The sequence below is a fragment of the Bombina bombina genome, chromosome 3 (genome assembly GCF_027579735.1).
Source record: "Bombina bombina isolate aBomBom1 chromosome 3, aBomBom1.pri, whole genome shotgun sequence".
NCBI lineage: Eukaryota > Metazoa > Chordata > Amphibia > Anura > Bombinatoridae > Bombina > Bombina bombina.
The window spans coordinates 1,121,656,712-1,121,682,166 of NC_069501.1; the positions used below are offsets into that span (position 1 = coordinate 1,121,656,712).

General features: G+C 36.5%; 1 protein-coding gene across 1 annotated transcript in view; it reads right to left on the bottom strand.

Annotated features, from left to right (window-relative positions):
• Nucleotides 1–19,234: 19,234 nt before the first annotated feature.
• The window catches only part of PDX1 (pancreatic and duodenal homeobox 1), a 48,040-nt gene continuing 41,819 nt past the window's right edge, over nt 19,235–25,455 (bottom strand). Inside the window, exon 2 of the mRNA XM_053705042.1 lies at nt 19,235–19,644. Coding sequence (XP_053561017.1) covers nt 19,235–19,644 — 410 coding nt within the window. The remainder of the gene's footprint in view (nt 19,645–25,455) is intronic.

Sequence of the window (25,455 nt, forward strand, 5' to 3'; positions counted from 1 at the left end):
TTTTCTTATTTCCTGCTGCCGTCTGGCAGTATAGCCTTTAGATCTCCCCCATAATTGTATTCTGTCATATTGTATAGTAATTTCCCATAACATATCTTATATGCTGGGGATAGTAATACAAATAGGGAGGATATATAAATGTCTTAGATAGTATGACATGCATTTTATACATTCTTTTTCTTCCCCTATTTATCACTATGGCTATTTTGGTGAATTTCAATATATTTGGTTGATTCTTTCTAACTAAGGGAATATATAATAAATATTGCAAATATCTAACAAAACAAATTCCATATAACACTGTATTCAACCTTATACCACCACTCGAGTCCTAATATTGATCCTATTCCCCATTTGTCAGCATCTTTTCTATTTCTCATTCTATACCAGTCCAGAACATTAATATGAAAGGTATTATCATTAGGTATCCTATAGTCCTTGATCAAGGAATCTTATCGCCTCAGCTGGCGAGAAAAAAAACTGGAACACATCTCCTTGTTGTATTTTCAATTTAGCCGGATATAAAAATGCTTTTTTTCCTTTACTAGTCTCTGGCATACTTCAGAGAATTGTTTCCTACGTCTTGATAAGTCTGCCGAGTAGTCCTGGAATAGGAGGATTTTTTTCCCCTCAAAAAGTAGATTCTGCATACTTCTATATGCTCTTAAGATTTTTACTTTAGCTTGAAAGCTAAAATATTTGATAATGACAACTCTGGATTTCTGTTGTTTCTGAAGTGTTGGATTGTTCAACCCCATCCTGTGTGCTCTTTCTACTTGAAACAAATGTGAATTGTTTTCTAAACCCAGCATTGTAAGTAAAGTTTGTTCAGCAGACTCAATTAGATAATATGATGTAATAGACTCAGGTAGTCCAACCAGCCTGATGTTGTTTCTTCTCGAATGGTTTTCAATTTCATCTAGCTTACTTTTTTAGCTTGTTTTTATCTTCCTCTGATGTTCTTAGCCTTTTTTCCATATCAGCTTGGCTATCCTCTGTGTCAGATACTCGCTGCTCAATTTCAGTTATTCTGGCTGTAATTTGTTGCATGTCTTGAAGTTGAACAACTTTATCCAAACTTTTCTGCACATTATCAATTTTAAGAATTAAATTGTTTAGTTGCTCCTACAGAATATTAACTTGTGTATACTCATAAATAGTATCTTCATTCATAGCCCCAGAAACATTGCTTGAATTACTTAAGTTGCTGGAATTGCTATTATTTCCTTTTAGTTGTTTTTTTTCCAGTCCTTTAACTTTGGGCTCCATTTTAGAAGGGTTAAGATATTTTTCCATCAATATTGTTCTGTTTAGTCAGTCCCTTTTATAGTTTTTACTAGCCTCTGGTGGCCCGGGAAAGATAGTTCTTATATTCCAAATAATAGCTAGCAGCTGACCTCAGATTCTATAAGCAAATGTTCAGTATACTCTGATTGTATCACTTTCAGAGGTTAGGTATATGGGGGGAGTAGGAAGCATAAACTCCAGGGCCTTATTCTTTAGCCTATCCTTATATCTTCTTACTATTGGACTTTCATCATGGGATCATATGTTTACTACAATTAGGAATTTTGGGATTTAAGGTAATTTTTTTAAATGTTGTACATCTTTTATACACTTCTCCTGGGTCCGCCCTCGGTATTAATAGGTCTGTATCAGATAATATTGTTTTACACCATGGAACATGCCAGGGATGCCCTATTTCCCTCTTTTATTTAATTTATCAATCAAACCTTTAGCCATTTTTCTCAGAAATATGATTGATGAAATTAGTATAGGGAATCAAGAAATCCAGTTGGCTATATATGCGGAAGACCTTTTGATCTTTACCCAGAATCTTCAAAAGAATCTCCCAAATATAATCAAAGTTTTAGAGGATTTTCAAGCTTTCTCAGGCTTTAGTACCAATAAGTCTAAGACGGAAATTTTATGGTTGATTAAACACAAAAATTCTCCCCAAACTCCAATTAAAGAGGCTAAAGAACTAATTTCATATTTAGGCCTAAAATTCTCACGGGATTCCAAAGCTTGGTATAAATTAAATATTTCACCATTAATTACTTCTCTAAAGAAGGATATTGAAAGATTGAGAAAGTTACCTCTATCCGTATCAGGGAGAATTCACTTAATCAAAATGATCATCTTCCCCAAATTTTTGTATACACTTCAGGCTCTTCATCTGCTCTTATTGAATGAAGATCTAGCCACAATCAATAAATGTTTTAGACAATTTATTTGGAATAATCATAGACCTAGAATAGTGATAAATCGTCTATATGCAGGGATAAAGGGTTTTGGAATGGCCCTACCAGATATTGAAACTTATAATATTGCAATCAACTCTAAGTATGTATTTGATTGTTTTTTAGAATTAAGACACTTTTCAATTTCTGAAGTAGAAAAGTCCCTGGTAGCACCTTTTTTGCTTAAGACCTTGGCTCAAACACCGCCAAACAAATTACCTAAGAAAGTTAAACTTGTGGTTATAGAACTACCTATACAGGCATGGCAGAAATTTTGCTTAAAGCTTGGGATCAATTATAGGGCATCTGTATTCTTAACAATTAGAGGGAATCCAGAATTTCCAGATTTACAAAGTTCAGCAAGATTTGGGAAATGGTCTCTTATTGAATAGTGAAAATAAGAGAGTTAAAACTTTTAATGAATGTAAGGAGGCGTTTGGGATCCCAAATCAACAATTATTTTCGTACAGTCATCTTCATGATTACCTTGATTAGTTACTTAAATATACTAACATACACCGAGATTACGAGTTTTGCGGTAACAGTGGTGCGTTGCTAACGAGCATTTTTTTTCAACGCTCCCTTAAGACAACGCTGGTATTACAGGTTTCTTTAAACCCGGCGCTAGCCACAGAAAAGTGAGCAGAGAGCAAAATTAAGCTCCACATCTCACTGTAATACCAGTGCTGCTTACGGTAACGGTGAGCTGGCTAAGCGTGCTCGTGCACGATTTCCCCATAGGAAACAATGGGGCTGAGCCGGCTGAAAAAGTCTAACACCTGCAAAAAAGCAGCGTTCAGCTACTAACGCAGCCCTATTGATTCCTATGGGGAAAGGAATTTTATGTCTGCACCTAACACCCTAACATGAACCCCGAGTCTAAACATCCCTAATCTTACACTTATTAACCACTAATCTGCCGTCCCCAACATCGTTGCCACCCACATTATAATTGTTAACCCCTAATCTGCTGCTCCGGACACGGCCGCCACCTACATTATATTTATTAACCCCTAATCTGCCCCCCCAACGTCGCCACAACTATATTAAATGTATTAACCCCTAATCTGCCGCCACCAACGTCGCTGCCACTATAATAAAGTTATTAACCCCTAAACCTAAGTCTAACCCTAACATCCCCCTAATTTAAATATAATTTAAATAAATCTAAATAAAATAACTACAATTAAATAAATTATTCCTATTTAAAGCTAAATACTTACCTAAAAAATAAACCCTAAGACAGCTACAATATAACTAATAGTTACATTGTAGCTATTTTAGGATTTATTTCTATTTTACAGGCAACTTTGTATTTATTTTAACTAGGTACAATAGTTATTACATAGTTATTAACTATTTAATAACTACCTGGCTAAAATAAAAATAAATTTACCTGTAAATTAAACCCTAACCTAAGTTACAATTACACCTAACACTACACTATAATTAAATTAATTACCTAAACTACCTACAATTAATTACAATTAAATTAAATAAACTAAAGTATGAAAAACAACAAACACTAAATTACAGAAAATAGAAAAATAATTACAATTTTGTTAAACTAATTACACCTACTCTAATCCGCCAAATAAAATAAAAAAGCCCCCCAAAATAATAAAATTCCCTACTCTATACTAAATTACAAATAGCCCTTGAAAGGGCCTTTTGCGGGGCATTGCCCCAAAGTAATCAGCTCTTTAACCTGTAAAAAAAATACAATACCCCCCCAACATTAAAACCCACCACCCACACACCCAACCCTACTCTAAAACCCACCCAATCCCCCCTTAATAAAACACTACCCCCTTGAAGATCCCCCTACCTTGAGACGTCTTCACCCAGCCGGGCACAAGTGGACCTCCAGAGGGGCAGAAGTCTTCATCCCATCCGGGCAGAAGAGGACCTCCAGACGGGCAGAAGGCTTCATCCAGACGGCATCTTCTATCTTCATACATCCGGAGCGGAGCGGGTCCATCTTCAATCCAGTCGATGCGGAGCATCCTCTTCAAACGAAGTCCAAGCGAAAAATGAAGGTTCCTTTAAATGACATCATCCAAGATGGCGTCCCTTGATTTCCGATTGGCTGATAGGATTCTATCAGCCAATCGGAATTAAGGTAGGAAAAATCCTATTGGCTGATCCAATCATCCGTCATTGTTCAAGAAGACTCAGGATGAAGAGGATGCTCTGCAGATGTCTTGAAGATGGACCCGCTCCGCACCGGATGGATGAAGATAGAAGATGCCGTCTGGATGAAGACTTCTGCCCGTCTGGAGGACAACTTCGCCCGGCTTCGTTGAGGACTTCGGCCCAGTTGGGTGAAGACGTGGGTTTTAGAGTAGGGTTGGTTGTATGGGTGGTGAGATTTAATGTTGGGGGGGTTTGTAATTTTTTTTACAGGTAAAAGAGCTGATTACTTTGGGGCAATGCCCCACAAAAGGCCCTTTTAAGGGCTATTTGTAATTTAATGTAGGGAGGGCTTTTTTATTTTGTTAGGGGGATTAGATTAGGTTAATTAGTTTAAAAATCTTGTAATTTATTTATTATTTTCTGTAATTTAGTGTTTTGGTTTTTTTGTACTTTAGATAATTTTATTTAATTTTATTTAATTGTAGTTAATTTAGGGAATTAATTTAATTATAGTGTAGTGTTAGGTGTAATTATAACTTAGGTTAGATTTTATTTTACAGGTAAATTTGTATTTATTTTAGCTAGGTAGTTATTAAATAGTTAATAACTATTTAGTAACTAGTCTACCTAGTTAAAATAAATACAAACTTGCCTGTAAAATAAAAATAAACCCTAAGCTAGATACAATGTAACTATTAGTTATATTGTAGCTAGCTTAGGGTTTATTTTAAAGGTAAGTATTTAGTTTTAAATAGGAATTATTTATTTAATGCTAGGAATATTTATTTAGATTTATTTAAATTATATTTAAGTTAGGGGGTGTTAGGGTTAGGAATAGACTTAGGTTTAGGGGTTATTAAATTTTATATAGTGGCGGTGCTGTAGGGGAGGGCAGATTAGGGGTTAATAAATTTAATATAGTGGCTGCGTTGTAGGCGGCAGATTAGGGGTTAATAAATATAATTTAGGTGGCGGCGGTGTAGGGGGAGGCAGATTAGGGGTTAATAAATATAATGTAGGTGGCGGCGGTGTAGGGGTAGGCAGATTAGGGGTTAATAAATATAATGTAGGTGGCGGCGGTGTAGGGGGGAAGATTAGGGGTTAATAAATATAATGTAGGTGGTGGCGGTGTAGGGGGGGCAGATTAGGGGTTAATAAATATAAGGTAGGTGGCGGCGGTGTAGGGGGGGCAGATTAGGGGTTAATAAATATAATGTAGGTGGCAGTGGGCTCCGGGAGCAGAGGTTTAGGGGTTAAACACTTTATTTAGTTGCGGCGGGGTCCATGAGCGGCAGTTTAGGGGTTAATACATTTATTAGAGTTGCGGTGGGCTCTTGGAGCGGTTTTTTAGGGGTTAAACACTTTATTTAGTTGCGGTGGGGTCTGTGAGTGGCGGTTTAGGGGTTAATACATTTATTAGAGTTGCGGTGGGCTCCGGGAGCGGCGGTTTAGGGGGTAAACAGTATAGTATAGTGTGAGTGTTTAGTGACAGGGTACCAATAAAGCTGTGAAAAAGCCGAAGAGCAGCGAGATTGATGACTGTTAGTTAACAACAGTCCGCTGCTCATCGCGCAGTACTTACTGCGCAGCTTTTTGACAGCTTTTTTGATCATTTTGGAGAATGTATTCAGGTCCGCGGCAGCGATGTTAGGCGATCTTAGGCGAGCGTATTGGTGCCGTTGAATGCAGGTAAGTTGACAGCTTGATAAATAGATGTCACAGAATCAAACTTTAGACTGCCTGTCGTTCCCTACAGATGGCTCATTCTCCATCTGTAGCACAATGTATGGAAGTAGTAGGTCTTACGGTGGCAGCATCAGACACAGTGCCCTTTGCTTGCTTTCATCTTCGTCCTCTCCAATTGTCCATGTTTCAACAGTGGTGAAAGGATTGTTTTGAATGTAACAGCAGAAAGAGCTCAGTTTTTCAGTCAAACTATCTCTCTCATGGTGGAGGCAGAGTCCCTATTTGACCCTTAGAGCTTCATTTCTTTGACCTATCTGGACCGTGGTCCCTATGAATGCAAGTCTGATGGTTTGGGGTGCTTTTTGGGGGTCCAGAAGAGTGCAGGGAGTATGATCCCCCTTAAGGAGGCAAGGTTACCTATCAACATCTTTAAACTTCATGCAATTTTTCGGGCCCTTCAGTCTTGGCCCCTTCTCAAGCAGAAAAAATGAATTCCATTCTAGTTGGACAACGTCACTGCTGTGACGTACATCAATCATCAGGGAGGACTTGAAGTCCCTTAGCTAAGCGAGAGGTATCTTACATTATGTCGGGCAGAGGAAAACCACTGCACCCTATTGGCCATTCAAATTCCAGGAGTGAATAATTGGGAAGCAGATGACCTAAATCATCAGTCTATCCATCAAGGAGAATGGTCTCTTCCTCAGGACATGATCGATCAATTAGTCATGAGGTTGTTTTTTCCGGAAATAAATCTAATGGCATCCAAATTGAACCGCAATATTCGGTTTATTGCGTCAGGTCAAGAGATCCAAGAGCTTGCATGATAGATGCCCTAGCCTGTCCTTGGAACTTTCAATTGTTCTATATATTTCCTGTTTTTTCTTCTTCCAAGAGTCATTGCCAGAATCAAACAGGAATCGGTTTCATTAGCTCTCATAGCTCCGGCACGGCTGCAGAACTTGGTATGTGGACTTAATTTAGATGTCTTCTCTTTCTTCCATGGACTTTACCCCTAAGGAATTATCTACTGTCTCAAGGCCCCTTGTATCATCTGGATTTAAAATCTCTGAATTTGACGGGGTGGAGGTTGAACGCCTAGTTCTCAAAAACAGAGGTTTCTCAGATTCTGTTATCTCTACTCTACAGCAAGCCAGAAAGCCTGTCATGTAGATAATTTATCATAAAAATGGGAAAGCTAGTTATAGGCTAGTTCTCTGAAGCGTCATATTTTGGCCTTATCTGTTTTATAAGAAGATGGTTAAATTGCCTGATGTTCAAACTTTTGTGCAATCCCTGGTAAGAATTCATCCTATTATTATGCAGATTTCTCCCTCTTGGAATTTGAATATTTCTGTTTTGCAAGGTCCCCCCTTTGAACCTATGCATACTCTGCACCTAAAGTTCTTGTCATGGAATGTTCTCTTTCTTCTAGCCATTTCTTCCACTAGAAGAGTTTCTGAATGATCAGCTCTGTCTTGTGATCATCCCTTCTTGGTTTTTATCAGTATAAAGTGGTCCTTCGGACTAAACATAATTTTCTTCTGAAGGTGGTGTCTTAAGAAAATATTAATCAGGAATCAGAGCCTTTAAATTTTATCTTAAGGCTACTAAAGATTTTAGACAGTCTTGTCCATTTTTCAGGTCCCAGAAAGGGTTAAAAGACTATGGCTGTGGCCTTGGCATCATGGCTCAATCAGACTATTCGTAGGGTTTACTTGGTTGTGGGAAAACCACCTACAAAAGGAGTAAATGTTCATCTTACTAGATCTATATCTAGGTGGCAACCTGGTTTTCTATTCAGAACCTTTTCTAAATTCTATCATTTTGATACTTATAATTCCTCTAAAGCTGATTTTGGCAGGAAAGTCCTTCAGACTGCAGTGTTACGGTAAATAGGAACTGCCATCTATTTGTCACACTCCTTAATATGGACTCTCAGCTTGGGTATTGTATTTCACATGTTATGGACACCTATGGACTCTCATCATCTTACGAAAGAAAACCGAATTTTATACTTACAATAAATTTCTTTCTTTTGGGATGATCCATAGGACCCGCCTGGAATTTTGCTATATGGGTGACAGTTCTTGTTTGCACCACTTATCCCTGTTTTCTGTCTTTCATATCATTTTTTATCTATCCCCTTTGCTCAGCTATTTGTAAATTGAGTGGGGAGAGGAGGTGGGAGGGATTAAAAGCTCTTGTGAGGATTCTTGACTTCCTTCTAGTGGCGGGAAATGTAATGGACACCTATGGACTCTCGTCATCCAGAAAGAAATACATTTGTTGGTAAGTATAAATTCTGTTTTTCATTTACTCCTTCCCCTCACTAACTGCATTATTTACGGGCCCATCTCTTTTATCCTCACTTCACTTTTGCTCTCATAAACTTCACACATTCTTAAAGTATCTCTCTCCTCCCTGCACCACATCCCAAAGACTCTTTTAATACTGCAAATTTGTATTTAATCTTATCTCATTCTCCCTCTTGCTCACACTAGCTGCTAGTAATAGCTCTCCCAATTCTGGTCCCCCACAACTTCCTAATCTTGCCCACCCATGTATGCCTTTCTATAGAAAGATAGACATAGAAACCTGAACTCTGGAAACCTTACTCAAGTTCCTTTTGTATCTAAAGCTAACACCCCCTTTGCTTGAACTCTTGCTCTGTTTGCAATAAGCTCACTTCTATCCAAGAACTCTTCATCACCCATTCCTTCAACCTTCTGCCTCTCACAGAAACCTGTCTCTCTCCTTCAGACACAGCCTCCCATGCTGCTTTGTCACCTGGGGTCTCCACTTCTGCCACACCCCAAGGTCAATAAAGTGGTATATGTATTTTACTTTACTTTCATTGCACCTCTCAACAAATACAACTCATCTCTTCCCTCACATTTTCTTCCTTCGAAACCCACATGATTTGCTTATTCTCTCCCCTCTCTCTACATTATATATCGCCTCCTAGGCTCCTCAACTCAATTTCTTGATCATTTTGCCTTATACTACCTTATTTTCTCTCCTTAGACATCCCTGCCCTCATTCTTGGGAACTTCAACCTCCCTGTTGACACTGCCTTTTGATCAACAAAACTTATCCAGCTCACTTCCGCTTATCGTCTGTTACAATGGACAAGTCTCCCACTCACAAATATGGATACTTCCTTCCTTGATCTTATTTTCAGCTATTAATGCACTCTGTAAAAACTTCACAAATTCCAATTTTTTCTTTCTGACCATCATATCCTTGCTTGCAACATCTCAGCACTTCCTACTAATCCCCCTCCTTCCCACCCTAACACCAAACTCCACAGAATAATTAAGTCACTAGATCAGCAACATCTTTCAAACCTTCTCAAACCTCAGCTCTCTTCCATCTCCTCCTTTTCCTGCCCTAACCAATCTTTTTATCACTTTTACTCCACTCTTCACATCGGTACTTGACAATTTGGAATCTCCTAACATAGCTCAAAAATGACGCATTTATCCTCAGCCCTGGCTTACTTTTCTAACACACTACCTACGCAGATGTTTCCACACTACTGGGCAACATTGGAGAAAATCTTAGTGTTCAGCTAACTTTCTTCACTACAAGTTCATCTTGAACTCCTATTATTCTACCCTTAACCACTCGAAGCAGGATTACTATTGCTTCAAACCCTAAATGTCTGTTCTCCACTTTTAATAACCTTCTCTGCCCAACCCTACCTCATATTACCACTTCTCTTCAAGATTTTGCCCAGCCTCTTCAACAACAAAATCAATTCCATCAGAAGCAAAATTATCTCTCAACATAATACTAATCTCAAACCCCCTCCACCATTCGCAAATGTCCAAGGAAACCCAAAAAACACAAATTCAGCTATTTTGCCCCTATTACTGAGTAAGACATTTCTGCCCTTATATCTTCCTCTCACCTCACTATCTGTCCCCTCAATCTCAACTCACAACTTCTGCCCTCCTTCTCTTTCTCACAAATATTTTCAATCTCTCCCTCCACACTGGTATATTCCCCTCATCCCTTAAACATGCACTAGTCATATCTTTTCTCAAAAACTCTCTTGATCCAACATCCTCATCCAACTAACACCCTATTACTCTACTCCCCCTTGCTTCAAAGTGTCTGAAAATGCTTGTATATGCACGTCAATCCCATTTCCTCACACTAAAATCCCTATTTGATTCATTGCAATCTGGATTTCTCCCTCAACACTCCACAGAGACTGCAATCATTTAAGTTATGAATTTTGAAATATATTTATTAAAGTTTTCAAAATAAGTAACACATTTTTGTTATTATTATACTTTCTTTTTGTTATAGATAAACTTACAGAGTGTACATCAACAAGCTACAGTCATCATAAAAACTGAAGATGCATATATGTTTGGAAAATCAGCCAGCAGTGACCAGTCTAATTACACGTCCATAGTTTACTAAACTTACAAGCCAAAGGCCCAAACCTGATGATGTTGAAAATGACATCCTTGTCTCAGAATGCATTCTAGTTAGTAAATAAAGTAAACATATTTTTCATGTATTATGATAATACCAAAGACAAAATAAAACAATAAAATGAAAAATGAAACATAAACACTGTTAAAACAAGTAGAAACATACAATGATTTCTGCTGAGTGAAGGTCCAAATTTACATAAAATATTTGAGTGTCTCTTGGTCTTTTATAAACAGAATATCACTACATAGTGCAGCGGTGGTCCGAGATATCTCTCTCCTTATTTACATTTTAAATTAAGAGATTAACATAAAGATTGTCCATACCTTTGTAGTTTTAGAGATTTCCTTGGAGTATTTATTAAGTTTTCTAATGACCCAATTACAGCAAAATCCAAAGGCCACTTCTCTCTGTTAATCCTTCTTGATCTGTCTGCAGACTTTGATACTGTTGACCACCCTCTCTTCCTCCAAACCCTCCAATCCTTTGGCATCAGCAACACAGCACTATCATGGTTCTGAGCCATCCTTCACCCTTGGTTAGTCCACACCATAAAAAATGTGCTTGTGGAAGCCTTCTTATACAAATATGGTGCAGGTTTTTAGTACAGCCTCACTGTGTGCTAGGTAACAAGGGGAGCAATATTCAGCTTTCCAGTTCAAGCGTTAACAATGCTAGAAGTAAGCCCTTTTTGTGCACGGGTTAGTGTGTATTACAAATTGAAAGTAAATCTTTTGCGCGCAAGCGAAACTCGACGTGCGCTAACTTCAGGACTTCGGATATTGCGACCACGCTAACTTCTTCTTCCTATAGACTTCAATGGAGGGTACAGAAGAAAAAATGACCACTTGTTATTTTTTCACGTTCCAGTGTTCTTCACATACAGGAAAATGTTATGTTCATTTTAAATCAATATTTCAATATATTTCTATGTATACCTATACCTGTATTTATATTCATATAGATATATTTTTTACATTAACATATATATATAAATATATATTTAAAAATAAAAAGAACAATTTTCTCTATGTGAAGTACATAAGAATGTAAAATATCCATACTGCACTTTGGGTTTTGCACTGTAGGTCTAACGTGGTGTTGGGTTAGCACACATGAAGAATGAGTTATCTTAAGGCACGTTATGTAAATATTACATATAAAACATTGAAAAAATACTTATAATGATTAATTATTATAGTTACAGTAAAATATACATATATTCTATTGATTTTTTTAGAATATTTTAATACATCTATAATAAATATTTTATATTTAATAAATACATAAAGCACCTTAATATAACTAATTTCAAGCTAGCGCACATGAAGAATTAGTGCACTTCTGTTGGGTTTGCATACATAAGCCCGATATTAGTCGATCACATTTACTTTAAACTTGTAATACCGTGCTAAAGTTAGCCTGCTCACAATATTGATAGCACAACAAACACTAAGCTTAGTGCACCACTTGTAATCTAGCCCTGTGTTGGCCCTCTTGGAAACTATCATTCTAGTAAAGGCTTATAGGGGGCACCTCTAGGGGGCACGAAATGCGTCAGACTGTCTTTTCACCATTTTCCCTGCCATGTCTGTAGTTCATTTTAATTTTGGAATAAAGTATTGCTGATTTTACATAAATAGATGCACTTCCCTTACATTGTGGGCCCAGGTTTGCAAAGGGTTAAAACAGAAAGGCCAAACATTGTTCAGATGGAGACCAGGCACCCATGTAGAGAAATCAATACTGATTGCAGGGCCAGGTGGGCTGCTTGATGCTTGTAGTTACGTCCCTGCCATTGAATTAGCAATTATTTATTTTCAATGCAAAAATTTGGTTCAGTCAGAAATTGTGCACTATGTACATAACCACTTTTAAAAAAATGTTTTAAATATGTATGTGTCATACTCATCAGTAGAAACCTGTTTAATATGATTGGCAATTTATAAATAATTATTAATAATACATAGTTTAGTGTGGCACAAAAGTGGAAATTGGTCAGGAATTTAGGTAATGTAAAATACCTTTATATATAATTTGCATTATTTTAAATATACAGGATCCGAATAAGTTTCATGGACACTTAAGATACCGGAGTGAAAATATAACTTTTTTTATTTACTAAATTAAATTTTGAAGTAAGAAAAAAATATAAGAGATCTACAGAAATAGTTAATAACAGGAATGCAAACTGCTCAACTAGCACACACTGGGGTGTAGGACCGCTGCTGGTGGTCTTCACAGTTATCTTGAGAATTGAAAAGTTTTGGACAGAATGTCCCATTAATGGAATATCAGTTGCCAGGGCAGAGTCATGGCAGATCAGGGTAGGTTAGCTGTGTCTTGAGCATTGTGAAGGGTTCCTGGGCATCAGTAACGGACCTACTCAATAGAGGGCCCTGGTCCAATACTTTTTTGGGGCCCCTCCCCTCTGAAGGTGACTCTGTAATAAGCAATAGTAATAAAATACATGTTTCTCTGTATAATAATTATATATATATATATATATATATATATATATATATATATATATATATTAATATACACACACACACGCTCATAATGAGCTTGTTGGACTTTATAATGATACTATTTTCTCACTGTGCTATATAATGATGTGCACTTCTATACACTAATGGACACTGCTCTGTATAAATATGATGAGCATGTATCTCTGATATATATATGGTGTTCTGTATAATGACTGTATATTTATACACTGATAGTGAACATGCTACACTGGACAGGGACAGTTCAGAGCTCTATGGTTCTTAATACCAGTAAACAAATTATTATTCACCAGAACAGAAACAAAAAAACTTGCAATGATTAATACCATAATTTGATCCGTCCAGAAAATACAGGAGCAGAGATTAAAAGAAAGTTATTTCATAAATAAATCATTATTTCTGTAAAGAAGTGCTTCTTCAAATTACTCCTGAATCTACTACCCTAAGTTCTGCTTGAGATCATGATCCTGTGTTCTTGAATTTTCCATTTTATGTAAAATACCCACAGCCTCAGTTTTACGTAGCCCTTAACTTACTTGAAAGTTGCTATCATATCACCTCTTTCCCTTCTCTCCTCTAAGTTATACATATTTAGGCCATTGAGCCTATCCTGATAAGTTTTATTTTTTAGACCATGTATCATTTTGGACAGATTCAAGTTTGTTAATATCTTTCTGAAGATATGGCCTCCAGAACTGCACACAATACTCAAGATGAGAAGTAGTGTGTGAAGCTGCAGCACTTGCAATATGTACCACTGTGTTAAAGGTCAAAGCAAAGTCTGAAGTGGCCACATGTCACCAACCCCACTTGATTCAGAAGCTCAGAGTGTCCTGAATATAAGCATTGAGGGGCGCCAGACATTCACAAGTGAATAACACAGCGCTGCAGAATCTGTTGGCGCTCTACAAATACCTGATAATAATAATAATAATAATAATAATAATAATAATAATAACACAGCCTCTGTCAAACAGTATAAAGCTGTGAACTTACGGTTGAAGTTTGCTAATGCTAGTCCTAGGGGTGTTGCTTCCATAAATCTCAGAAACCGCTCTGTGAGATCAATCCGACAAGCAAACCTTACCCCTCTTTCAGCAAAACCGCTTCTTCCAACCGTGGCCAGGCGTGACCCTTCTTCCAGCTCAGTGTATAGATTCTCTGGTGGGGGGCATAACCTTGTCAGTAGGTCTCCAATCAGATTCGACCATATGCCGTGGATCGTCAAATCAGATGTCAAGATCCATGCTCACTGGCAAATCCATGTCAATGAGGAACAAATGTGAAACAGGAGCACCGTATATCAAAAAGTTCTTTATGCCACAATCTTGGATGCACATAATCAAGTCATTACATAAACAACAACAATAGAGGGATGCAGGAGCTCTGGTGGGTCACTCCTCTACCTGTTGACACGTAATCGTAGCATAGGTATCACCTGTGGCTATGCCTCTTTATACCTAAAACTGCCCTTCAATTGGCTAAAAACAAACATGTGATAGTGACCTCACCAGTTCACCTGTCCGCATACATTAATGCATGAAACTATATATATAGTGAACAATATAAATGAAAAAAAATCCTTGTCATAACCAAAGTACATTTTGCAACATATTATGTATATTTCTCTACTAAGACATGAATAAGGCTGATCGAAAACTAATAATCATTAGGGCCACACAATATACAAAATTACAAAATATGAAAAAAATTTATGAAAAAAAAGGTACATGATTTGGTTGTTATTCCCAATGTAATTAATATAGTATTGGAAGTAGCGGTTGCAGCTAATACAGATAATATGGAGAAACTTTTCAAATGCATCTACAGGGTGGTGTCCAGCATATGTAGGTACCCTTTAGAGTTTGCAATAGTGTATGCACTTGTTTCTAAACTAGGGACAGGGATACCCTTCTGAAGAAGTGTTAAGTCTTTTGGATTTACAAGCTAATAAACGAGGGTACCTGGGAGCCTGATTTAATCAACTTCTGGGATTTGGCTCCCATTTTATGTTTCAAGTATAAGGGGCTGATTTATCAAGGGCTGAATGGCCCCTGATGCCCCTGTTTCCGCGTGAGCCTTCAGGCTCACTGGAAATAGCAGTTATGAAGCAGCAGTCTTAAGGTACTGGTCCGCTGCCTCTGTGGCTGCGGACATCAATCTGCCCGATCCTATACTACCTGGTTGATTGACATCCATTGCTAGCAGCCGATTGGCATTGCACAAATAGTTCACCAGATAATTTTTTCATTCATTTTTTGCATATTTTGTAATTTTGTATATAGTGTTCCATTAATGATTATTCGTTTTCTATCAGCCTTATTCATGTCTTAGTAGAGAAATATCTTACCGTGTGAATGATCAGTACACGGACATGATATGTTGCAACATGTACTTTGGTTATAACAAGGAATTTTTTGTTCATGTATATTCACTATATTTATAGTTTTATAACAAGAAAAGTATACAATACAGATATTTACTCCCCTCTGGTTTTTAAAGCTGCTGCCTTCCCACAGTCTCTAACAGGGGCTGTTCAATCGATATGTGTGTGCAGAGGGAGGCACAGGTTCACTAAAGGTTTTAATCAATTCACTGGGGTGTATTCCACAGCTTCTTCAAAGTGAAAAGATATATAGCACTGAAATGTTGTATCTATACACCGTAATACAAAGTGTAGATACTCACAGTATAGATTGAGATGAACAGCTCCTCATGTATTCAAAGAAAGGTTTTATCAGCTTTTTCATAAAAAGCAGCTATATTTTGCCCAACGCATTTCAACAGTCAGTACCGTCTTTTTCAAGAGCATTCACAAATAATTTGCTTTACAAACATAGCAAAGCAAATTATTTGTGAATGCTCTTAAAAAGAATGGCACAGATCATTGAACCGCGTTTGGGAAAATAAAGCTGCTTTTTATAAAAAAGCTGGTGAAACCTTTCTTTGAACACATGAGGAGCTATTTATCTCAATCTATACTGTGAGTATCTACACTTTGTATTACGGTGTATGGATACCACATTTCAGTGCTATATATCTTTTCACTTTGAAGAAGCTGTGGAATACACTTCAGTGAATTGATTGGAACCTTTGGTGAACTTGCGCCTCCCTCTGCACACACATATATATAGTTTCATGCATTCATATGTCTTTAAGGAATTTAAGTAAGTTAATGTATGTGGACAGATGAACTGGTGAGGTCACTATCACATGTTTGTTTTTAGCCAATAGAAGGGCAGTTTTAGATATAAAGAGGCATAACCACAGGTAATACCTATACTACGATTATCGAACAAATGCTGAAACGCATCAGTAGTTAGAGTAGTGACCCACCAGAGCTCCTGCATCCCTCCATTGTTGTTGTTTGTGTAATGACTTTTTATGTGCATCCAAGATTGTGGAATAAAGAACTTTTTGATCTATGGTGCTCCTGTTTCACGTTTGTTCCTCAATACTCAAGATGAGGCCTAACTAATGATCTATAAAGTGGCATAAGAACCTTACTATTTCTGCTACAAATACCTCTACCTATACATCCAAGCATTCTGCTGTCCTTTCTCATTGCTGTACTACATTGTTTACTAAATTTTAAATCATCTGAAATAATTATTCCCAAGTCCTGTTCCTCATTTGTAACAGTCAGTAAAGTGTCATTGAGTCTGTAATTAGCATTTGGATTTTTCTTCCCTAAATGCATAATTTTACACTTTGCTGTGTTAAACTTTAGATCCCCCCGGAACATCCACTCTGTAACAAATTTTTGTATCATCTGCAAACAGACATACTTTACCCTGTTGATATCACAGATAAATATGTTAAACAAAACAGGGCCCAGAACTGACCCCTGAGGAACACCACTAGTAACAGCCCCCTCTGCTGAATGTACTCCATTTACTAAGACGCTTTGTTTTCTGTCCTTAAGCCAGCATTCCACCCAGTTCACAATTTTTGAGTCTAGACCAAGGATATACAGTATGTGAATTAGTTTGTTGTGTGGCACGGTGTCAAATGCTTTGCTGAAATCTAGATATGCTACATCAACTGCTCCACCCTTGTCTAATACTTTTGTTTCATAATCAAAGAAGTTAATTCAATTAGTCTGACATGATCTCACTGAAGTATAACCGTGCTGATTATGGCCCTCTAAATTGTTTGTCTTTATGTAAGTATTTATCTACTTCAGCTGTTTTCTGGATGACAAATGTATAGGAACTTTTGGTGTTCTAGATGGAGAGAGATTGGTCAGCAGTGTGATATGAAAGCCATAATTTAACTATAACATTAAACAACCATGTTCTGCACATAAGGATCTGGAGATGTTGCGCAGCCTCTTTAATATTGGTGCAAATGGTTCCTACAGAAAAAGATAGGGCTAAATGAGTGGAGCGCAAGCGATATCAGGTAATTGTGATCGTTTGCGCACCGGTTAAATTGCGCTGCTATTACCAGTTGAAAGTAAACCCGATCACTTGAGCACAATTAAAGTTAACGCTTGCCGGGTTAGTGCATCCTCAGAGCTGTGGTTAACTGTTTCACAAGACAAAAAAAGTCTCACAAAAAACATCAAAAACACATTGCAAAGTACAGTTAAACTCATAATAACACCATCTAATAAAAATTATTTATAGAAGTATTGCACACAAAAGTTATAAGTGCTCAAAGATATGAGGTCTCAGGTGTTAGAAGCAAAAAGGCAGGCAAAGGGCTTTAACTTTGAGATACTGTACATACATATACATGTCTAAAGATATACAGTATATGTATGTATATAGATATGTCTATATATGTGTTCATATGTATTTATATGTGTACATATTTACAGACATATATACACATGTAAACACATTACATACGTATTAGAGCCCTTTGCAGTTAAGCAGATAAACACCTGTAAAAATATAATTATGCAATATTCATATTTAATAAAGTTGTTATAATGTGTATTTACTTACATATTTTACATTCCTATTTTCTCCACATAGGGGAATATGTTCTAAGTATTTCTAATTAGATATTCCTCTATATACATATATATATGTAAGTATAGATATATATTGTACCAAAATACCATCGTATATACAGTATATATAGAAACATGTATTTAAGAATAAATAGAACTTATTCTTCTATATGTAGAACACTGGAATGGGAGACATTCAAATTTTGAGAATATGCGATCGCGTTTGCCCACGAGTAGGGTGTTAGGTTAGGTAGGGTGTTTTTTTTTTATTTAAAGCAGTCTTGCCAGAAACTGAACATTAGTAGAAATCACACAACTGATACTGCTGTATTAGTTTCAAGTTAAATTTAAACAGTTTTTACCTTAAAGGGCACTAAAAAAATATGTCATGCATATGGAAAAAAAGCACTCTTTAAATGTGTTTATTTCATAAAAACAATTAAAGTTGTTTATTTTGATTTTAACACTAACAGGAACTGTACCCAAGGGACGGACAACTCTAAGGTTCTGCTTGTGGACAATGATAGGCCTCATAAAGAATGTTTTTGTTTTTTTTCTCATACAGGAACTTCATGTTCAAATGCTGTTCTATCACATATATATAAATATATATATATAATGTCCCAATAAATACAAAAAAAAATGTTAACCCATATCAAGAATGGAATGTGAAGAGTAATTTGGTTCACAAATATGTTACTAGAATTAATACCTGTTTTACTGCTTCTTTGGTGAGATTGGAATTTTAACACATTTAATATTGCTACTTCATAATTAATAAAATAATTTAAACTGTTTTATTTAAGCTTCACATATGTGCAATTAGCATGATGTTATGACCACATGTTTATTTACTTATATGCCATCTCTATATTTTATCGTACATACTTAATATGAGTAGGAAAAGAAATGCAATTATAACTCTACAAAATGATACAATCTGCATTTTTTCTCCAATACAACATCTTTCAGTTAAATCTAAGAGAGCTAACAAACAATACACTATAACACATTCTTCTATCCTATAAATCTATACAGTATATTACAAAAACGTTCAATACTTTTAAAGATGAGTATATGCTAGTATACATAGATGAATTCAGTTTAGGCGTATTTGGCAGATAAAGATGGCTACCTCTGGAACCTTTGTTTTAGATTATACTTGGTCCATTGTGTCCAACAAAGTTTATCACTTTAATACTTAAACTGCTTTACGAAGTGATCCAGTATTGTCTCAGTTACGTCTATCGTTTATCTCCCTGTCTCACAGATCCAGAGGCTGACATTGAAGTGACCTGTGATGGCGATGATGCTGCTAAAGGAGAAAGTACTAGGTCCATTGATGTCTGAGTATTTCCGATGCATTGAGACTCATCTTTTAAAATGTCTCCAGATGACACTGCAGAGTCTTGTTCTGGGTCACCGCCTTTTCCTTTCTTTTTATCTTCTTCTTTCTTCCACTTCATCCTCCGGTTCTGAAACCAGATCTTTATGTGCCTCTCTGTCAAGTTTAGCATGACCGCCAACTCTACTCTTCTAGGTCTAGAGATATATTTGTTAAAAAGGAATTCTTTTTCTAGCTCCAGTAGTTGAGCTCTGGTGTAGGCCGTTCTTGTTCTTTTGTTTTCTTCTTGCTCCATCATGTATGGTCCACCTTTAAAAAAAGATAATAAATAATGTCACCATTATTTCTGATGCTTGGAATCTCAGGAGTTACAAATCAGACAAACTTTATTGACTATAGACATAGACAGCAACATAACAGTAACTGTTTCATCGAGTAATGAGGAATATCTAATGCATACTGAAAAAAAATAGCTATGGAAAGTGTTTTATTAAAAAGATGCTGTACTCGAATGTTTTAAGTATTCCATATGAAAATGTAGCTATTTTTATGGTTCATAAAAAAATGAATTAAATGCTATTGAAACGTAATTTAATATATTATTCCAGTATCAGTTATGTACACCCTACTAATACTCACTGGCTCATAGGTATTTCCTGCTTATGCTCAGTAACCAACCAATGAGCTTTACCATGAAGTACCCATCAGCCAATAAGCATTAGTATGACGTGCCTATAAGCCAATTAACAATATTAGGATGTACACAGCAGGTACAATGTTTTACATTAAAATTTAAAAAAAAAACATTTTTTGCAAAAAAATAAATATGTTTAGCTGTGGCTCTTTCGTTTAAGTTTCAGAATTTTTTTGAGTACATGGTCCCTGTAATGCTTTATTACCAGATATTTGGAACTGCTGGTGGCCCACAGAAATGGCTCCCACCCAGATGGTATTTTACTAACATGACTGATATTTTTAAGATTCACATCAATGTAGATAATATAGAATAAATATAGAAATGAAGACCCTGAATCCAAGTGTGTTAGCATCTAAATATAAATCATGCAAAATCATAATAATTAGCATATCCAGTGTTTTTTCTCCAATCAAGAGGACTACCCTGCATACCCTATAGCTACACAAGTACATTTGTTATTTAAAAAAAAAATAACAATAAATATTCTCATAGAAGACCAACAAAATAGTGGCATTCTGCTGCATTCATAAATGTACCCTGCCTGCATTTTACATTACTGATTGTGATTACTCTTCAATAAAATTACAAAAACAGTGCATAGGGCTAATGGTTAAGTGTAGCTTTCATACGTATTTAAAAACATAGTTCACAGTTACCAGAGTTCAGTGGAATCGCCATTGGGGGCACTAGTCCCGAGCATAACGTCTGACTCCACCATGTACCCCCCCAACTGTGATTGTCCCTAGTTTTCCCACCCCACTCAGCCCAGGCTCCCCCAGCTCTACACTGGCCCCGCTCAATTTACACCCAACCCATGGACAACCCACACTCCACCTGCATTCAACCAAGCCCCACCCACTGATCACTCATCCCCTCCCATCATGGCCCCACCCACAACAACAGTTGGTCTCCGGGAAGTGCCCATTGTAACTTTTTTCTGTAGATGCCACTGCCACAGTTACATCACTAGAGAACCGTAACTTGTCAAGTCTCACATGTAGCTTTAGACATTCAAACTAACAATCAATGCACATTTATTAATTGTTATGTAATGTTGTTAATTAAATGTTATGTAATGTACAGTTGTTTTACAATGGTCAAACTTTCATTACCTCTTTCCTTGAGTCTGGAGAAGATAGGGCTTTCCCCAGGGACTGACTGATAGACAATATTCCCAACTAGAGAACCTGTCTGCCCCTCTTTGTGGCAAGTTGGCAGTGCACACTGTATGTCTACTGTGCAATTTTCTATTTCACAAGTATTTGCTTATGTGGTGTCACCCACTGCTTTTGCCCAAACAATTGCGTGAGATCACTCCCCTCGTCAATTTATCTCTGCCTCAGAAGTGATGGAGAGGTTAAAGAGACAATATAGTCAAACTTAAACTTTCAGGGTTCAGATAGAAGACACAACTTTTCAATTTTATTTTCTATGATCTAATTTGCTATTTTCTCTTGGTGTGTTTGGTGAAAGCATAGCTAGGAAGGCTCTGGAGCAGCAATACACTATATAATACTTGGAGCTAGCTGGTGATTGAATGCTGCACACACATGACTCTTGTCATTGTCCCATTAGATGTGCTGTGCTAGTTCCCAGTAGTGCATTGCTGTTCCTTTAACAAAGGATACCAAGAAAATGAAGCAAATAAGATTATAGAAGTAATTTGGAAAGTTGTTTAAAATTGTATGTTCTATCTGAATCATGAAAGAAAAAAAATTGGTTTTCATGTCCCTTTAAAAATCAACTGTCATATGACTTTGCAACTTGTTTCAGGACATAAATTACAGGAAAGGGGGCAAAATAGATATTGAAAGTATACTGCAAAGTTTTTGTATTATGCATACAGTAATTAAGGAATCTAAATTGTTTACTGTTCCTTTTTTCTGTTGACTGTACAAATACGCATGACTGGATCATTTTTAGAAAAAAAATATTTTCCTTTTAAACCTCATTAGTTGAAATGAATTTATTATTTATAGGATGCCATCTGTTTTCAAAAACTCCTCGCCGTCTTTTTTCTCTATCAGAAGAAGAACAGAGATTTTTTTTTCTCTATCAGAAGAAGAACAGAGATTTTTTTTCTATCAGAAGAAGAACAGAGATTTTTTTTCTATCAGAAGAAGAACAGAGATTTTTTTTTCTCGATCAGAATAAAAACAGTTTTATTTTTCTCTATCAGAAAAGTATTTGAATATTTACTTAGATAAAAGCATGACAACATAACAGATCCCTAGATATCAACAACACATGTTTGGCAACCCTCTGTATCTTTCTTTATTCTAAATTAGATCTAAGTTTTAGTTTGCATATAATGGGCTATATTGCGAGTGGAGCACTATTTATCGCTCCCGCTCGCGTGCTAACTGCACTCATCTTCGGCTTTTTGTGTGCGTCAGATACTGCGCATATTACAAGTTGAAAGTAAAAAGTTTTTGCTAGCACGCTAACCCAACATACGCAAAAAGCCAAAGTTAGAATATTGCAACCGTGTTAACTATTACCTTAATCAAATACAGTATTCTTGTTTACTGTCATGCAGCTCCCCAAAATATTCTGCATCTCTAGGTACAGCCCTAGTTCATTTGTGCACTAACACACCACTTCCTACACCTCCTTCATTTTGGGGCAATTTCTAAAATTGCTCACTGCAACAGTTATCCAATATGCTCTCCTTTCCAATCTTTCAAGTGGTGAATTGGTCACTTACAGGCCATAACAATTCAAAACAAAACAAAATAAAATGTTTTATATCACCATGAAAGGGACATTAAAGACTATATACATTCCACACACCTCCTCTTATTATGGGTGCTGCCATTTTGTAACCTAGTTTACACAGCAGGTATCTGAAGGAGAGCTTTTGCCCATATGCAAACACATAAGCATCAGAATGCAGAAAAGTATAGATTTCAACATGGCGGCACCCATCATTAGAGGTACAGTAGGTGGGTAATAACTTAAATACTATGATTATAAAATGTATTTAATGTTTGTTTAATATCCCTTAAAGCTGGACATTTTACCCAATCAAAACTCAGATAAGCTCCTGATAACCAACCAGAACAGTGTTACTATGAAGTCTAAATTACTTTCTCTGCCTTTCACAATGAACAGATTGGCAAACACTGTTTCATTCCCTTGCCACTCATGCAAAAACATTTTTGTGAATCAGCCAATGAGATTCTGCAATGAGTTTAAAAAAATGAGCTCTATAACCAAATTATACTTCCAAGCACATATTGAGTTTTAAATCTAGATTTTCATTAGTGCACAGAAACATAGCTATAGATCAATCTAAAGCAGTGGTCGCCAACCAGTGGTACGTAGACCTCTGGTGGTCCACGAGAAGATTTTGGTGGTCCTTGACACCATCAAGCAGGAACTAATCTCCTCTGATGATGTCACCCCTGTTGCACCGCAACTCCCTACAGTGCCTGGCTGGACATCAGTGAAAACTAACGGAGGAGTTAAATTACAATCTCCCTACGCTAGATTGTATTTTTAACTCCTCTTGCCCGGCGCGCTGGTCAGAGAAAGATGATTCCATTCTAAAGCCAGCAGAGGTTGGTATAGTCTTGGCTTGAAATAGTGGAATTAAAGTATATAAAAAAAAGAAAATCTTTAAAATCTATCTTATATTTCATTTATTTTCTTCCCTTCACCTGTCTCTTTGTAGTAATTTTCCTAATTCCTTCAGATGGACTTACATCCCTGTTTGTCTTCCTCCCCTCCATCTTCTTTTTTTTATTAAATATTAATTATTAATTATTTTTCATTCTAATATTTCTCGCGCACAAAGCCATTCCACCTGAATTCCAGTAATTGCCATCCAGCAGATCAGCCATATCCCACCAGTATTATAGTAAATGCCAGTAACATCAGTCATGGTTAGCTCACATCCATATTGAGAGTTTTCTGATACAAACTTTATTTATGACTCCAATGTCTGTCCATGATCATAAGTAGTTTTGAATAATTCCCAACTGGGGAGGTAACTTGGAAGTCGTTTGGTCCTTTTAAACATTATTCTTTTTTCCCCACTTTCTGCCTCTCTTTTTCCAGCTCAAAAGTTGGCACTAACCCTTCATCTGTCATTTGGAAGTATTCTCTCAGTTCTGTCATTCAATTAGTTAATTCCAAAAAATTATTCTTAAAAATGTGTAAATATACATAATGAAAACTTAGCTATGGTTATACTAGTTATTTGTGTGTGTATGTATGTATGTATGTATGTATGTATGTATGTATGTATGTATGTATATATATATATATATATATATATATATATATATATATATATATATAAATATATATATATATATATAAAAATATATATATATTTTATACACACACAAAAATTGTAGAGGTTTGTAGCTTTTTAAAAAAATTCATGTTAGTGGTCCACGGGATTCAAAATTGTGAGTTTAGTGGTCCCTGAGGTCCGAATGGTTGGCGACCCCTGATCTAAAGCATATATTTTAAATTTTGGAGAATTATTAAAAAACTATATGAGGGCAAAGTTTCCTGAATTTACTATAGTATGGCCTTTCTGTATGTCCCATTAGGTATACATAAGTCAGATCTCTAAGTTAAAGAAATAAAATCAGTTTTTCTCTCATTAATCTCATAGTGATACAATCAGATAAACTGATATTATGGATATAATTCTACTTTTCATAGCACAACCATTTCTTGAAACGCAGAGCAGATTTATTTCAGTGTCATCAGAGGTAAGAGTATGAAGGTTGTATGCTTGGACAGGGGTCCCATACAGGGGGCAAGGTATATAGTACAAGTAGGTGATTAAGGGGGTTGGGCTGTGAGCCTTACAAATTTGTCTTACCCAGGGCTCTGCAAATGCAAATGATGGGCCTGTGGTCAAATTTCAAGCAAGTCAACGTAGCTATTAGGCTAATAGCTGTAGAGTATATCAGCCAGTGTATCTAGATGGATTGTGCATGTTACACTGGCTGATAAAGACTTACAGGATCTATTTAGTGGTGAAGCCTACTCCCCTAGTGAGCTCTGTGGGTAAAGTAGTGAGGTAACATTGTATGTACTTCTTTAGTTCATTCCTGTACATGGAGCCTTGCTTTCTGGTGAGCTACAGGTATTGAATAATTAACCAGAAGGATTGTTACTTTGAAATAAGCGTGCCATATACCTGTATAGTTGTCAGGATTCTCCCTGTTGCTCACAGCATTGATCATTAGGCCGTCCCCCTTCTCCTTTAAGAGGATCTGCACAGCTGCAAACAAGTGCTTAGTAATTTGTTAGTAGCATTCTCTAGCTTTGCACTGAGCCTTTCAGTTTGGATCATTTGTGTACCTGGGATCAGCAAGGATTTCAGTTAATTTCTACCTAAACCTTTAGGATTGTTCAACTCTCTTGTGGATTCATTATTCATCCTCATCTGCATGACT